A 16,403-nucleotide genomic window follows, 5' to 3' on the forward strand; every position below is an offset into this window, starting at 1 on the left:
TTATAGCGCAGTTTGTGCTGTGTACAGGTGAGATTAGACTTTAGCCATTTAGATATTTATAAGAAACTGAAAAAAAAGCACAAATGTAGGGCATGACAAAACTTCTCCAGGCCCCAACAAATACCCTTAGACTCCAGAGGGTTAATAAACGGGGTCTGGTCTGGTTAAGGAAAAGTAGAGAACAAATACATAATATAATTAGTACATTAGAATAAGTGTTTAACAGATAAAAGCATATTCTACCTTAAGACAAATTTAATTATCAAAACTCCAATTTTTTTTTAATACAATGACATTATACATATTACATGAATAATTATATACATATTATTGATATCTATATATATATTGTGTGTGTGTGTGTATATATATATATATATATATATATATATATATATATATATATATATATAATATATATATATATATATATGAATATAATCTATATCTATATCATTATTTAGATAGATAGATAGATAGATAGAGTCAGGATATGAGCAACGGGTAAGGGAGGGAACTGAAAGAAGGGTAGGCTGTCCAAATTCACAAACACCGACTTCCGGGTTTTGCGGTCGTCGGAGGACCCTTCCTCCTTCAACCGGGTAGGAAGTATCCTAAGGAGGATGCAGACCCTGAATTTGGACACAGCCACTGAATGCAGCTCGAGCTGGAGGCCGTGGAGAAGCAGATTCGGGTCCTGGAGCAGAGGCAGGCCCAGCTGAGAGACTTGTTATAGCACTTGTATATCATTGCTCTCATGTTGATTTTGATTGCTTCCATTGTCCTCATTTGTAAGTCGCTTTGGATAAAAGCTTTTGTTGAATGACTAAATGTATATAAAAAAGTTTTTGTTTACAGATAGTAGATGAGACACACATCCTTTCCTGATCATGAGTCTGTAGTTCTGCTCATGGGATCAGAGCGGATCAAACTCTAGAACTAGAACTGCTGGCTGTTTTGTGCTCAAAACTTCAAAACTTTAACTGCATATAATTTTTAATAAAGATAACCTTTATTGGGAAAATGTAAATCATATTAACATTTAGAAGATGATATTTTAATTAAGTAAAGATTGCCATTCAGAGAATCAAAAGCAAATGTTTTAAACCTACCATCATTGTAATCCTTTAATATAATGCACTTTAACTAAATAAAGATGAAATTTGATTTATTGCCTGTTATATTGTGAGGAGAAACTGAGAAATTCAGTTTAAGTTGATTAAATAGTTAAATATTTATGCTGTCTTTTGCTAGCCCTGCAAATCTTCATCATTTCGATTGATCATGTACTGTATTATATTTGTTTTCTAATGTAAAATCATATGATTTTAGAAAAAAAAAAAAGACTTTTATTTTGGTCGGGCGATGTGACGTCATAAGGCTGCGCGCGCTCCCGCGTCTGTGATTCGGCTGAAGAAAGGTGTGTGATTTTAATAGTTTAAAGTGTTTCAGTCGACTAAACTCATTTAGAGAGTCGTATATTACACTGTGAAATTAAGTATTAACCCGTGCTTTATCTAGTGTTATTAATGAAGGGTATTTTAAGCGTGTAAAGCGCTCCCGCACATGAGTAACAGAAACAGTGCGTCTCATTTCGCTCCCTATATAGTGCATCAAACACGACTTCGGTTACTGGTTAGTAGTGTTGGAGAAAACATCAATGCATCGAAAAAACGATTCAGTGATTCGATTCGTTCGAATCATCGCACGCTGACGTCATCTGCTGCTCAAAACAGAGTAAATGCGATGAAAACAAACACAAAGATGTTTAATGATAACTTTTACTAACCAAGTGCACATGTTTTCTTGAAAATGAAATCTATTAAATATAATCTACACATCAGTCAATACTAAATATATGTCTTAATGCAAATGTAAACCAATGTGTGTCCTTTTATTAATTTGAATGCTGGGGTTTTTTTTTTTTAATGTCATATTCATGTTAAGTGCATTAACTCTCACTCTGACTGACTCCCTTACCAGTGTGCTGGATTTAGATTTAGTGTGCATTGATGTTTATTTCTGTTAATTACTCTCATCTCACTCACACAGATAAACTGAGATCCACGTGACACACTGTTATAAAGATGGAGTTTATTAAAGAGGAGAGAGAAAAGATGAAGATTGAAGACACTTTCAGAGTCAAACATGAAGAGACTGAGACACACACAGGTTGGTTTTCATTCTCAAAGCTGAACTCAGTTGATCATTATTAAAATGTCCAGCTCTACAGGATACATTAAACTCTAGTGTTGGTATTTCCAGTTTTTAATAAAATTAGTTTTAGGTGGAAGAAGGCTATTCTATTATTAACCAAGAAACTATTTCTGTGAAAGCAACAACTAGGTTCCTAATTGTGAAAAATGATGTAATGGTGAATCCCTCCATCAAGATCTAGATGGGTGGAGATTTGTGGTTGTTGAAACTGAAACTGAACATAACTGAACAGTTCTGCTGGGTCTAAGCCTTGTGGTCCTCGTCCATGATTTCTGATGAGATGTTTGATAACTGCCAGCTTGAAAATACAGTTACAGTCAAAATGATTAGAGACTGTAGTACTGTAGAAATGCAAGCTTTTCTGAGGATCTAGAATTTCATAAAATTGCATCTATAAAAGTTTACTTGAATATTGTGATAATGTCAATAACAAAATATTTTTGAGTTAAAGGTATTTTAAATCACACAGATAATGACAATAAGTCATAATTATTCAACCCCTATTCAACATCACTTATTTTTATGGTAGGGAACAAAATTGTCTTAAAACCAATTAAGATTGTAGAAACTATTAAAAACAGAATTGGCTTGAGATGTTACACATAAACTGAAGCTGAGTAGCAAATATGACAAAGTCAGAAGCGCTCTCATAAACGCTATAGAGAATAAATAGTTGTATTAAGTCTATGACTACATGAAGATTTCCAAGAGACTGAAAGTTCCCAGAGACACAGCTGGCAGTCTTATTCCTGAGCTTAAAATGTGTTACCAGAAGACCTTTGAGAGCGTTGAAGAAAAAGCACAAAATGCTAAAATGTTTGATCAGAGCAGCTGATGAAAAACCTGCAATGTACAGCTAGAGACTTTCAAGAAGAGCTGATGACAGGAGGAAAAACATCTCAATGCAGCGAAGAAGAACACTAGACGAGCATGGCCTTCATGTTCAGGCATCTCAATGAACACCTCTCTTGACCAAGAAGAACATAAAAGGCTGACCTGAATATGCTAAAATTCATTTGAATAGATCTGTGGAGATCTGAAAGAATGATTTATGAACTGATGTCAACAAACTGGAAGGACAATCATCCCAAAGTAAACATCCAAATCTACTCAAACTTGGTTCAGGGATCGGTCTAAGAATGTTCTTGAGTGGCCTGTTCATTCTCCAGATTTAACTCTCAGTATTTGCTGGAATATGAAGAAAGCAGTGGCAATGTAAACACCAAAGATTATCAGTGATCCTTAAGCTTTTTGTGTGAGGAATGGGCAAAGTTGTAAGTAGAGAGCTGACAGACCTCTTACAAGCCAGTATTTATTTGAGGTTATAAAGAATAAATGATTCTGCACCAAATTTGACTTTTGGGGGTTGAATAATTTTGTACATGAATGTTTAGAGACAATTAGATTTTTTTTTTTAATACTCAGAATCACTCCAATGCATATTAATAAAATTTATACTACGGGGCCACTGAATGCTTGAATCTGATTGGCTGATGAACGTTCTGAGGTGTGCAATTATTTTCTGGTAAACGCACGGCGAACGTAGTTCCAGACAGCTCGCTTGACCGCATTACAGTTCCATATCACTTCGCATAGTTAACAGTAATAACGGTCACGCAATTTGCACAAAAAAGGCATTGCCCTGACGATTTTATGAGTTAGTCTATACAGTGTAGCAACTTAAAGGCTACACATGACATTTCTCACTAGCGATGTAATAACAGCGCTGTTTAGAGACGCTGCAGCAGAAGAGTGTTTAGAGACGCACAGAGGTACATTAGCCTAATTCACACAATCTCTCTCTCTCTCTCTCTGTGTGTCTCTGTCGCTCTCTTTCTAATAACTGCATTAGAATGCTATCAACAGCTCAAGCCTCCATTACCAGTTTTAAAATGACGTTTTGGAACTAGCAAAAGAGGCGTTGGATGAGATGCGGGAGAAATAATCCTACTCACAATAGCGATTTAAGTACAAAAACCAGACGAATCCCTTTAAATATATCATCTGATCGATGTCTTTGTGTGATGTCTTGAGGTGTGGTAACCGTAGTATAAGCAGAATAATTGACTCGGGGGCGTTGAATTATTAGAAAAATAATGCACACTCCACTTCACGTCATCACCACCTCGGGTGTGCATATTTTTCTAATAATTCAACACCCCGGAGTCAATTATTCGTTACGTATCTAATAGTGTACTGATGCCTTTGTTTGATTGTTTTCATAAAAAAAAAAAAAATCTAGTTAGGAAGTGTCCTGAAGAAAACAAAGAGTTAAAAATATTGATGAGCTTCTGAGATCAGAGGTTACACTTCTTTCAGTAGTTTAGTTGGTTTAGGATCTAGTATTCAGGTTTGAATTTGATGCTTTTCATGTCCAAATGTTTAAAAACAAGGCTTAAGCCTAGTCCTAGACTAAAATGTAAGTCTAAGCTGTTTCAACTGAAAGCTTGCACTCACTGATCTTAAAATATATCAGTGCATTTGTTTTGTCTCAAGATGCACACCAATATAGTTTTTGTTTTTTAGATAAAAATTACTTAAATGTCATAATTGAATTATGGCCTAATCCTGATTTAATCTAAGCCCTGTCTGTGAAACCAGGCCTAAATGTCTATTTTTTCCACTTCAATGCACTGTTAATTAATGCAGCATCTACTTTTTTTTCCTGGCATACTTTCGCTAGTGCTACATTAGACAGTAGTTTACAGTATCGTACCCCCTCTCATTCAATTTGAACGCAGTCCCAATTTTTCCATTAAGGGACAATATTTGTCCCCTTAAATAGATTTACAGATTATTTTTTTACAAACCCGATTCCAGAAAAGTTGGGACACTGTACAAATTGTGAATAAAAACAGAATGCAATGATGTGGAAGTTTCAAATTTCAATATTTTATTCAGAATACAACATAGATGACATATCAAATGTTTAAACTGAGAAGATGTATCATTTTAAGGAAAAAATAAGTTGACTTTAAATTTCATGGCATCAACACATCTCAAAAAAGTTGGGACAAGGCCATGTTTACCATTGTGTGGCATCCCCTCTTCTTTTTATAGCAGTCTACAAACATCTGGGGACTGAGGAGACAAGTTGCTCAAGTTTAGGAATAGGAATGTTGTCCCATTCTTGTCTAATACAGGCTTCTAGTTGCTCAACTGTCTTGGGTCTTCTTTGTCGCATCTTCCTCTTTATGATGCGTCAAATGTTTTCTATGGGTGAAAGATCTGGACTGGAGGCTGGCCATTTCAGTACCCGGATTCTTCTTCTACGCAGCCATGATGTTGTAATTGATGCAGTATGTGGGTCTGGCATTGTCATGTTGGAAAATGCATGGTCTTCCCTGAAAGAGATGACGTCTGGATGGGAGCATATGTTGTTCTAGAACTTGGATATACCTTTCAGCATTGATGGTGCCTTTCCAGAAGTGTAAGCTGCCCATGCCACACACACTCATGCAACCCCATACCATCAGAGATGCAGGCTTCTGAACTGAGCGCTGATAACAACTTGGGTTGTCCTTGTCCTCTTTAGTCCGGATGAAATACCATCCCAGTTTTCCAAAAAGAACTTCAACTTTTGATTCGTTTGACCACAGAACAGTTTTCCACTTTGCCACAGTCCATTTTAAATGTGTCTTGGCCCAGAGAAATCGCCTGCGCTTCTGGATCATGTTTAGATATGGCTTCTTTTTTGACCTATAGAGATTTAAAATTGACCCCTAACACAACTCGCACTCCTCCGCAGATCACATTTCAGGGTAACCTGTGCTCAGTCTCCCCCTCTCGCCTATCCTCTTTGGTTTCATTGTCACTTCCTCCACCCAATCTGTTTTCAACACTGGACACTAACAGTGCTACTGACACTCTTTGATCTACTCTAACATCTTGCTTAGACAATGTTTGCCAATTTCATCCAGACCCGCACTACCCCCTCTGCACCTTGGCTGTCCGGTGTTCTCTGTGAACATCGTGCTACAATCAGAGCTGCAGAAAAGTGGCACAAATCAAAAAATGCTAATGACCTTGCTTTCTATCAGTCTTTCCTCTCTTCCTTCTCTGCAAATGTCTCCATTGCTAAAATGATATGCTACCACAATAAAATTAACAATTGTTCTGACTCTCGCACACTTTTCAAAACCTTCTCTTCTCTTCTTTGCCCCCCCCCCCCCCAAAATCTTACAGCTGATGACTTTCTTCATAAACAACACAACAACCATCAGCAGCCAATTTTCCACACCTGAAACTGACAATCACATCGTAACACATACACGGGTGTTTCTTACGAAATCTTAATTTCAAATATTTCATATATGAAATGTAAAAAAAACATGTTTGTATCAACAAATTTCCTTTTTAAGGTCTGAAGTGTTGGTGACCACAAATTTTAAAAAGTTTTACTTACAATTTAACACCTTTTTGAACATATTTTCTAACACGTCCTTAAAAATCTCATTACTGCAACACTGAAAATGTCAGAGCCGTAGGGAAAACTAATACATTTTCACATTTTAAAAATGGGTTTTTAACAGTCATGCACAGTTACTTCAAACTCTGAGATAAAATATAATTTTATAATAAAATTTATTTGATTTTCAATGATTTCTCTCATTAATGCAACACCTTCTGCATTTGCAGCCTAATATTTTTTATTATTTTATTAAAAACTGACATATTTTCAAAATGATGTGGCAAACCTGAAAGAACATAATGTATAGATTCTGCACATACATTTAAAAGCAAACTACTATTTTTCAATGTATTAAATAAATATTAAAATAGATATTATAGAAATAGAGTCAAGAGGACTCCTAAATCACAAAGACCAAATCATAAACAATCCTAAAATGGCTGTTTCCACAGCAATCCACCTCTGAACATAAATGTTTTAGAAACATTTCACAACAATTTCCCTTAAATCTAATCCTCCTTTTCATGAACAAGTTGGGCAAAAGTAACTGCTATTCCTGAGCCCAGTTTGGATTTATTTTACCTTTGTACTAAGTCTTACTGTCATATCAGCCATAATAAGCCATCTCCATCCTGCTTCAATGAATACCGTCCAGTTGCACTTACCCCTGTTCTCATGAAGTGCTTTGAACGGCTAGTCATGCACCATATCATGTCTGCCTCCCCTCCCTGGACCCCTTTCAGTTTGCATATCGGTCCTAATGCTTGACCGATGACACCATTGCCACTGCCCTCCACTCAGCACTCACACATCTGGAAAAAAAGACTCATACATCAGAATGCTGTTCATAGACTTATGTTCAGCATTCAACACAATAATCCCTCAACATCTCATCAACAAACTGCACCAGCTGGGGCTCAACACTTTGCCGTGCAACTGTCTGTTGGACTTTCTGACTGGAAGACCTCAGGCAGTACGGGTCGGCAGCAACACATCCAGCACCATCACACTGAACACTGGGGCCCCCCAAGGATGTGTGCTGAGCCACTTCCTCTTCACTCTGCTGACACACGACTGTCACACAACTCTAACCTCTGATGACACGACTGATGGGTTTTATTAGAAACAATGATGAGACAAACTACAGGAGCGAGGAGAGCTGCCTGGCCGGGTGGTGCAGTGACAACAATCTCTCTCTGAATATGTAGAAGATGAAGGATGTTGTTTACTTCAGGAGAGTGCACACTCAGCATGTTCCCCTGACCGTCAATTGTGCGACTGTGGAGAGAGTGAGCAGCACCAAGTTCCTGGGTGTGCACATCACAGAGGACCTCTTCTGGAATGACAACACTGCAGCACTGGCCAAGAAATCACAGCAGCATCTCTACCTCCTCCACAAACTGAGAAGAGCAAGAGCCTCAACCCCATCATTCTACAGAGGCACCATCAAGAGCATTCTGATGAGCTGCATCACTGTGTGGTATGGTTGCCTGCAACGCATCCTGCCGCAAGTCACTTCAACGCATAGTGAGAGCAGCTGAGAAGATCGTTGGTGTCTCCCTCCACTCCCTCCAGGACAATTATGGAACCCGTCTCACCTGTAAAACCCTCTGATGAAACTCCCTCCTGACCTTGCCCCCCCACACACTTTTTCCTCATGCACCACTGAACTCTGAACCTCAGACCCCCCCCCCAACCCAGCTCCCACTAACACACTGTGACCTGCACCAAACACTTTGTACAGCATTGGTCTGCTCACTACCTCATTCAGCAGTTAACTGACCTCATTCAACTACCTCTTTTGTCAGTTTAAATAAAGAACTGCTTTCAGAGATTTTTGTCACTTTAATCAGACTGAAAAAGCTCTTTTGCACTACAATCATATCTGCACTGTTTGTTTACTTCACTGGTATGCACTCTATCTGCCATGTGCCTTGTGCTGCTTTTCTTATCTTGTTTTTTTTTTTTTTACATGATCTTATTTGTATAGTTGTATTTTATATTTTATCTGTATTTAATGTTCTACTGTTAGTTATCTGTCTGCACAGAGGACCTTAGAGTAATGGAATTTCCATTCTCTGTATGTATGTACTGTACATTATTTGTATAGTTTTTTTTTAATTACATAAATATTAGTTTTCAAAAAGTTTGCCTGCTAAACTGCTTTTAGATCTTTGTTTCAGTTGTTTCTGTGATGTACTGAAATATAATTACAAGCACTTCATACGTTTCAAAGGCTTTTATCGACAATTACATGACATTTATGCAAAGAGTCAGTATTTGCAGTGTTGGCCCTTCTTTTTCAGGACCTCTGCAATTTCGACTGGGCATGCTCTCAATCAACTTCTGGGCCAAATCCTGACTGATAGCAACCCATTCTTTCATAATAACTTCTTGGAGTTTGTCAGAATTAGTGGGTTTTTGTTTGTCCACCCGCCTCTTGAGGATTGACCACAAGTTCTCAATGGGATTAAGATCTGGGGAGTTTCCAGGCCATGGGCCCAAAATTTCAACATTCTGGTCCCCGAGCCACTTAGTTATCACTTTTTCCTTATGGCACGGTGCTCCATCGTGCTGGAAAATGCATTGTTCTTCACCAAACTGTTGTTGGATTGTTGGAAGAAGTTGCTGTTGGAGGGTGTTTTGGTACCATTCTCTATTCATGGCTGTGTTTTTTGGGCAGAATTGTGAGTGAGCTCACTCCCTTGGATGAGAAGCAACCCCACACATGAATGGTGTCAGGATGCTTCTCTGTTGGCATGACACAGGACTGATGGTAGCGCTCACCTTTTGTTCTCCGGACAAGCCTTTTTCCAGATGCCCCAAACAATCGGAAAGGGGCTTCATCGGAGAATATGACTTTGCCACAGTCCTCAGCAGTCCATTCACTATACTTTCTGCAGAAGATCAATCTGTCCCTGATGTTTTTTTTGGAGAGAAGTGGCTTCTTTGCTGCCCTTCTTGACACCAGGCCATCTTCCAAAAGTCTTCGCCTCACTGTGCGTGCAGATGCGCTCACACCTGCCTGCTGCCATTCCTGAGCAAGCTCTGCACTGGTGGCACTCCGATCCCGCAGCTGAATCCTCTTTAGGTGATGATCCTGGTACTTGTTTGACTTTCTTGGACGCCATGAAGCCTTTTTACAAGAATTGAACCTTTTCCTTGAAGTTCTTGATGAACCTATAAATTGTTGATTTAGGTGCAATCTTAGTAGCCACAATATACCTTGCCTGTGAAGCCATTTTCATGCAACGCAATGATGGCTGCACGCGTTTCTTTGCAGGTCACCATGGTTAACAATGGAAGAACAATGATTTCAAGGATCACCCTCCTTTTAACATGTCAAGTCTGCCATTCTAACCCAATCAGCCTGACATAATGATCTCCAGCCTTGAGATCGTCAACATTCTCACCTGAGTTAACAAGATGATTACTGAAATGATCTCAGCAGGTCCTTTAATGACAGCAATGAAATGCAGTGGAAAGGTTTTTTGGGATAAAGTTAATTTTCATGGCAAAGAAGGACTATGCAATTCATCTGATCACTCTTCATAACATTCTGGAGTATATGCAAATTGCTATTATAAAAACTTAAGCAGCAACTTTTCCAATTTCCAATATTTATGTAATTCTCAAAACTTTTGGCCACGACTGTACATGTAAAAGAATTGACAATAAAGCAGACTTGACGACTTATGTTGTTTCTACATTAATTTGGAGATTCAATATGAAGTTATGACAATATAAACATATAATAATATGCAATTTATTACTGAAAATATGCAATTAATAATTTTTTTAATCGATTGACAGCATTAGTCTAAATGTTTAGATGTCTGTTGTTTTGTGTAATTAAACTAGTATTTGTCTCTTTTTACCCCAGACTTGATGGCAATGAAAGAGGAGAGTCAAGGACTGAATGAAACAGAAGAGAAAGCTCAAAATGAGAAACATCATGATTTCAAAACTGAAGAAAAATCAAATAGTTGCTCACAGACTGAAAAGACTCAGAAAATACAAACTACAACCCTTAATTCCAACATGATAATTCAAACTGGACAGAGACCTTACACCTGCAAACTGTGTGGAAAGTGTTTTACACAGAAAAATCACCTTAATGTCCACATGAGAATTCACACTGGAGAGAAAAGTAAGCCTAAATGTCCACATGAGGATTCACCCTGCACAGAAAAATCACCTTAATGTCCACATGAGAATTCACACTGGAGAGAAACCTTACACCTGCAAAATGTGTGGAAAGTGTTTTACACGGAAAAATCACCTTAATGTCCACATAAGAATTCACACCGGAGAGAAACCTTACACCTGCGAGCTGTGTGAGAAGAGTTACACACGAAATGGAGATCTTATAATCCACAAGAGAATTCACAGTGAAGAGAAACCATTCATATGCCCTCAGTGTGGAAAAAGATTTACACAGAGAAAGACCCTTAATGCCCACATGAGTATTCACACTGAAGAGAAACCTTTTATCTGCAAACTGTGTGGAAAGAGTTTCTCACGTAACACATACCTACAGAATCACATGAGAATTCACACTGGAGAGAATCCGTTCGCATGTGGTCAGTGTGGAAAGAGTTTCAGATATAAAGAAAGCCTTAATAATCACATTAAGTTTCATTCAAGAGAGAACAGTTTTAATTGTCATCAGTGTGACAGGAGTTTCACAGAGAGGGAACATCTTAAGAATCATGTTAAAATTCACATCGGAGAACAGCCTTTCATGTGCCATCTCTGTGGAAAGAGCTGCTCAACAGGAGGATGCCTCAAGACTCACTTGAGAATTCACACTGATGAGAAACCTTTCACCTGCGAACAGTGTGGAAAGAGTTTCAGGGCTAAAGGAAGCCTAAAGATTCACATGAGAGTTCACACTGGAGAGAAGCCATTCACATGTGATCAGTGTGAAATTAGTTTCTCATTTAACAAAAACCTGAAACATCATTTGAAGACTCATTCTGGAAAGAAAATGCCATTTTCCTCAGAATGACAAAAGGTTTAGAAAAAGGAGTGATTTCTTGGATTACCCTCTTACCATTTATTCAGGTGCAGAATTATGTTAAAAGTGATATCCCAATTTTGAAACTTACAAATCTATCACATCTAACTTTCAGCTCATTCAATATAAAGTGCACAGATAGCATTATTCTCGTACAAGGTTACATTCTACATAGCCCTCTGTGTCACCTTTATGTATTAAATGTAAGCCCAACGAGGGAACTTTGGGTCATTTATTTTGGTTCTGTCCAAAAAAAAGTAAATTCTGGTGTGTTTTGTTTTTATTCAAGGGTGTTTAAGACTGATTTTCCCCATGGCATCCTTGTTACTGTATTCGGCTGGTCACAATATTTGGAAACCTATAGTCCCAGTCAAGCTCAGGCAGTCCAGTATGGGATGACAATAGCAAAGAAAAGACTATTTTGAAGATGTGGAAGAAAGAGTTTGTACACAAATTTGAGATGTGGCTAACAGAGTTTAGCAGTTTGATACATATGGATAAAATCTGATGTGAAATTGCTGGTAAACTGAAGAGATTCTTACAGATATGAAAACCCTTTTTAATATCTTGGAGGCGATAACTGATTATTGATTTCAACACTCTAGACCAGGGATAGGCAACTTTGGTTCTGGAGTACTGCTGTCCTGCAGAGTTTAGCTCCAACCCTAATCAAACACACCTGAACAAGCTAATTAAGCTCTTCAAAATTAATTTTTTTTCAAGGTTGGAGCTAAACTCTGTAGAACATCGGCACTCCAGAACCACGTTGCCTATCCCTGATCTGGACATATTCTCTGTGTGGTGTGACAGTATGTCTAGTAAGGTGTTATAATGCAGCTATTGAATAATTGGATAATTTCTTGTACTGAAATTGTATTTTATACACCCCCCTCCATTTTCTTTTTTTTTTCTTTAGTTCTTTTTATCCACCTTTTTCCTCAACGTGGAATTAAGCCTAAAGATGAGACTTACGTTTCATTAGCCACTATAGGTAAATAACGAGGAGAATAACAATATGCAGCAAACTGTAAAACTGTTTGCAGTACAAACCAGTGTGTTCTTAATTAAGATAACAGATTAAAATAATTTGATAGGACACATCAGTTGTCAATATCAAGCAGCAAAATGAACTGTGCTAAAAATAGCTGGACGCAAATGAGACCGGAAGCTAGACCCGTAGAATTTACAAATGTTGGCACCCATTTTTACGCCAGGAAAAAGGTGGATACATATTAAGTATGAAGGTAAAAGAATAGCAAAACTGGAGAACTTGTTGATTTGAATGTGAGAACCTGTCATATTAATTATTTTTAAGTTGAAATTTACACCACAGGTCTCATGTGAAAAGCTGAGCCTTTCGATTTGCACACACAGACAAGTGGAGTGGATCGGGATAATAATCTGGATAATATTTTCAGCGATTAACAACTTAAATTCTGCTCTGTACATCACACAAAACTTTTGTATTACACCAGAGAGGACTGCGTAATACAGATATTAAAGCAGTTTTTCATTTTTTTCTTGTTGTTAAAATGTAAAATCGTTTAAAAGAGAGAAGCTCTCTGGTACATGTTGTGGGTTTTATACACGTACCTCTAATAACCAAGAACAGTACAGTCTTTTCAAATGCCTCTTTCTGCAGCGGACCAGGGAGGGATTTAGTAATAAATATGAAATTGCTAAATTTTCTCTCTTTGCCATTGTTTTCTGTGTGTGTTCTAGATCTCTCTCCCTCTGTGTGTGTGTGTTTGTACATGTTGTATACAGGCACAAAGATGCATTTTTGTGCAATTAATTCCAATTTACTGTCATTTTTACAACACCTTGTGCTTTCAATCGCAGACATGTGTGTGAACTGCTGGGAGGAGAGCAGTATGTTTCCTGTTCAGTGCTGCCAGCCTTGTGGCACTTCTTCAAAATGATTGAGTCCACAGACGGTGATTCAGTCTACATAATTAAATTCAAAACGGTTTCACCACAGACCTAGCTAAAAGGAAGGACAGCACAAACTCACATGGCTGAAGATCACTGTGACGAGAGCGGTGGGAGCACAGCGAGGCCGGTGGAGTTAATAATAATGCACGACACCTGCGCCACTCACCGTCTCGAGTCCCGCGGAGGAGCTCCGGAAGGATAAAAGGAGGAGCGGCGTCAGTGAAAGATGAGAGAGGACAGGCCTGGACTTTATTTTGTGTGCGGCAGTCTTCGTCATTTTTTTTTTTTCACTTTCGACTTTCACTTTCAGTCTTCCGTGAGGGGCTGCTACTTTACTTTCCTTTAGTTTATGTTGTGTCAAGTAGTTTGTCAAGTGTTTGAATGTTTAGCGGTTCCCATTTCCTCCTCCTCATGTCTACAAAAATTGCTACTGCACTTGACCCAAGGTTTAAAGACCAGGGGCCGTATGTACAAACCCACTCAGAGTAACATTTTAGTCTTAAGTGTGTCAAAATTCTAAGAATGACGTAATGTTACTCCTGTACTTAGACTTAAGAATAAGAGTGATTCATAAAGCTTCTTAAGTGTTAAGACTGGCTCTTAGATCCTAAATTATTTAAGAGAGCTGGAGAGGTCTCCTAACCTAGTTAGGAGTAACAAGATGGCAGCGAAGAGGATGAGACACACACTTTCCAATGAAGATATTACATATTAGTGTTATATGATAATATAGAGTTGATAAAACGATCCAAACTTGATCGTCAAGATAGTCAATGCTTTCTGTAACTGACCAAGTAAGAAATGTAATAACTTCTTCCACTCTACAAATCAATGCTCTAGCTGCAGAAATGAAAGTAGTAATTACATTTTTTGGCTGGAAAACTGGAAAAATGCAGCAATACACTGGTGATGACACAGTAAGCAGGGTCTTAACTATTGTGGCACTAACCTCACCAAACACAACAGTGGCCAAAAGTGATGTGTGGAGTTTTTTTTAATTTTTTTTATGACCCTACATTTCTATTAAACCATCAAAATACGAGAGAAAAAACACTGACCAGTGCTGCCAACTGCTTTCAGTTGAAAGTAGCTAAAACAGCTGCTAAATGGGGTGAAGAAGTCACTAAACTAGCAACATAGACATTGACTACAACATAATCGGTTATTAATAATATGTTGGTCCTCTCGTTTTTGCATGTGTTCATAATTTCTTTGTATGACAGCATGCCAAAAATTATGACCGGATTGGCATGTTGTAGTGCATTATTAGTACAAATAAAACAATTGATTCTAAGCAACTGTGCAGTATGCTTACAAAATCTACACTGCTCCTTTACATTACACTGCTCCTTTACATTACACTGCTCCCTTACATTACACTGCTCCTTTAACACTGCTTCATTACATTACACTACTCCCTTACATTACACTGCTCACACTGCTCCCTTACATTACACTGCTCCCTTACATTACACTGTTCCTTTACATTACACTGATCCTTTACATTACACTGCTCTCTTACATTACACTGTTCCTTTACATTAAACTGTTCCTTTACATTACACTGCTCCTTTACATTACACTGCTCCTTTACATTACACTGCTCCCTTACTTTAAACTGTTCATTTACATTACTCTGCTCACTTACAATACACTGCTACCTTACATTACTCTGCTCACTTACATTACACTGCTCCTTTACATTACACTGCTCCCTTACATCACACTGTTCCTTTACATTACACTGCTCCATTACATTACACTGCTCCTTTACATCACACTGCTCCTTTACATTACACTGATCCCTTACATTACTCTGCTCACTAACATAACACTGCTCCTTTTACATTACACTGCTCCCTTACATTACACTGCTCCTTTACATTACACTGCTCACTTACATTACACTGCTCCTTTACATTAAACTATTCCTTTACATTAAACTATTCCTTTACATTACACTGCTCACTTACATTACACTGCTCCCTTACATTATACTGCTCCTTTACATTACACTGCTCCTTTACATCACACTGCTCCTTTACATTACACTGCTCCTTTACATTAAACTGCTCCCCATTAATTACACTGATTCCTTTACATTACACTGCTCCTTTACATTATCTGGACTGTCCCTTACATTACACTGCTCCGTTACCATTACACTGCTCCTTTACATTACACTGATCCCTTACATTACACTACTCACTTACATTATTCTGCTCCCTTACATTACACTGTTCCTTTACATTAAACTGTTCCTTTACTCCTTTACATTACACTGCTCCCTTACATTACACTGCTCCTTTACATTAAACTGATCCCCTTACATTACACTGCTCCGTTACATTACTGTTCCTTTACATTACACTGCTCCCTTACATTACACACTTTACATTACACTGTGTTCCCTTTCATTTACATTACTCTGCTCACTTACAATACACTGCTACCTTACATTACCACTAACATTACTAACATTACACTGCTCCCTTTACATTACACTACATTACAACTCCATCTGCTCACTTACATTACACAGCTTTTTTATGTTAATTTACTTTTTTATGTTACATTGCATTACATGCTCCTACATTACTCTGCTCACTAACATTACACTGCTCCTTTTATATTACAATTGTACATTACATTAAACTGTTCCTTTACATTACACTGTTCCTTTACACACTGCTAAGTACTCCTTACATTACACTGCTCCTTTTACATTAAACTGTTCCTTTACATTACACTGCTCCTTAACATTACACTGCTCCTTTACATTACACTGCTCCTTTACATTACATTTTTACTTTATTATGC

The 16,403-nt window shown here is 37.9% G+C and overlaps 1 protein-coding gene across 4 annotated transcripts; it reads left to right on the forward strand.

Moving 5' to 3' along the window:
- The first annotated feature begins 1,380 nt into the window (after window positions 1-1,380).
- Window positions 1,381-12,753, forward strand: LOC109051045 (gastrula zinc finger protein XlCGF8.2DB-like). 4 transcript variants are annotated; one of them, XM_042745227.1, is made up of 4 exons: window positions 1,381-1,420; window positions 2,053-2,172; window positions 10,512-10,753; window positions 10,839-12,753. In XM_042745227.1, the coding sequence occupies exons 2-4, from the start codon at window positions 2,088-2,090 to the stop codon at window positions 11,637-11,639; spliced, it is 1,128 nt and encodes a 375-aa protein (XP_042601161.1). In that variant the 5' UTR covers window positions 1,381-1,420; window positions 2,053-2,087; the 3' UTR covers window positions 11,640-12,753. The 4 variants fall into 4 exon arrangements, with proteins under 4 accessions (XP_042601161.1, XP_042601172.1, XP_042601176.1 ...); XM_042745238.1 differs by having other exon boundaries at window positions 10,512-10,736; window positions 10,822-12,753; XM_042745242.1 differs by having other exon boundaries at window positions 10,512-10,727; window positions 10,813-12,753.
- Window positions 12,754-16,403: the final 3,650 nt, after the last annotated feature.

The sequence above is a fragment of the Cyprinus carpio genome, chromosome A4, assembly GCF_018340385.1.
Source record: "Cyprinus carpio isolate SPL01 chromosome A4, ASM1834038v1, whole genome shotgun sequence".
NCBI lineage: Eukaryota > Metazoa > Chordata > Actinopteri > Cypriniformes > Cyprinidae > Cyprinus > Cyprinus carpio.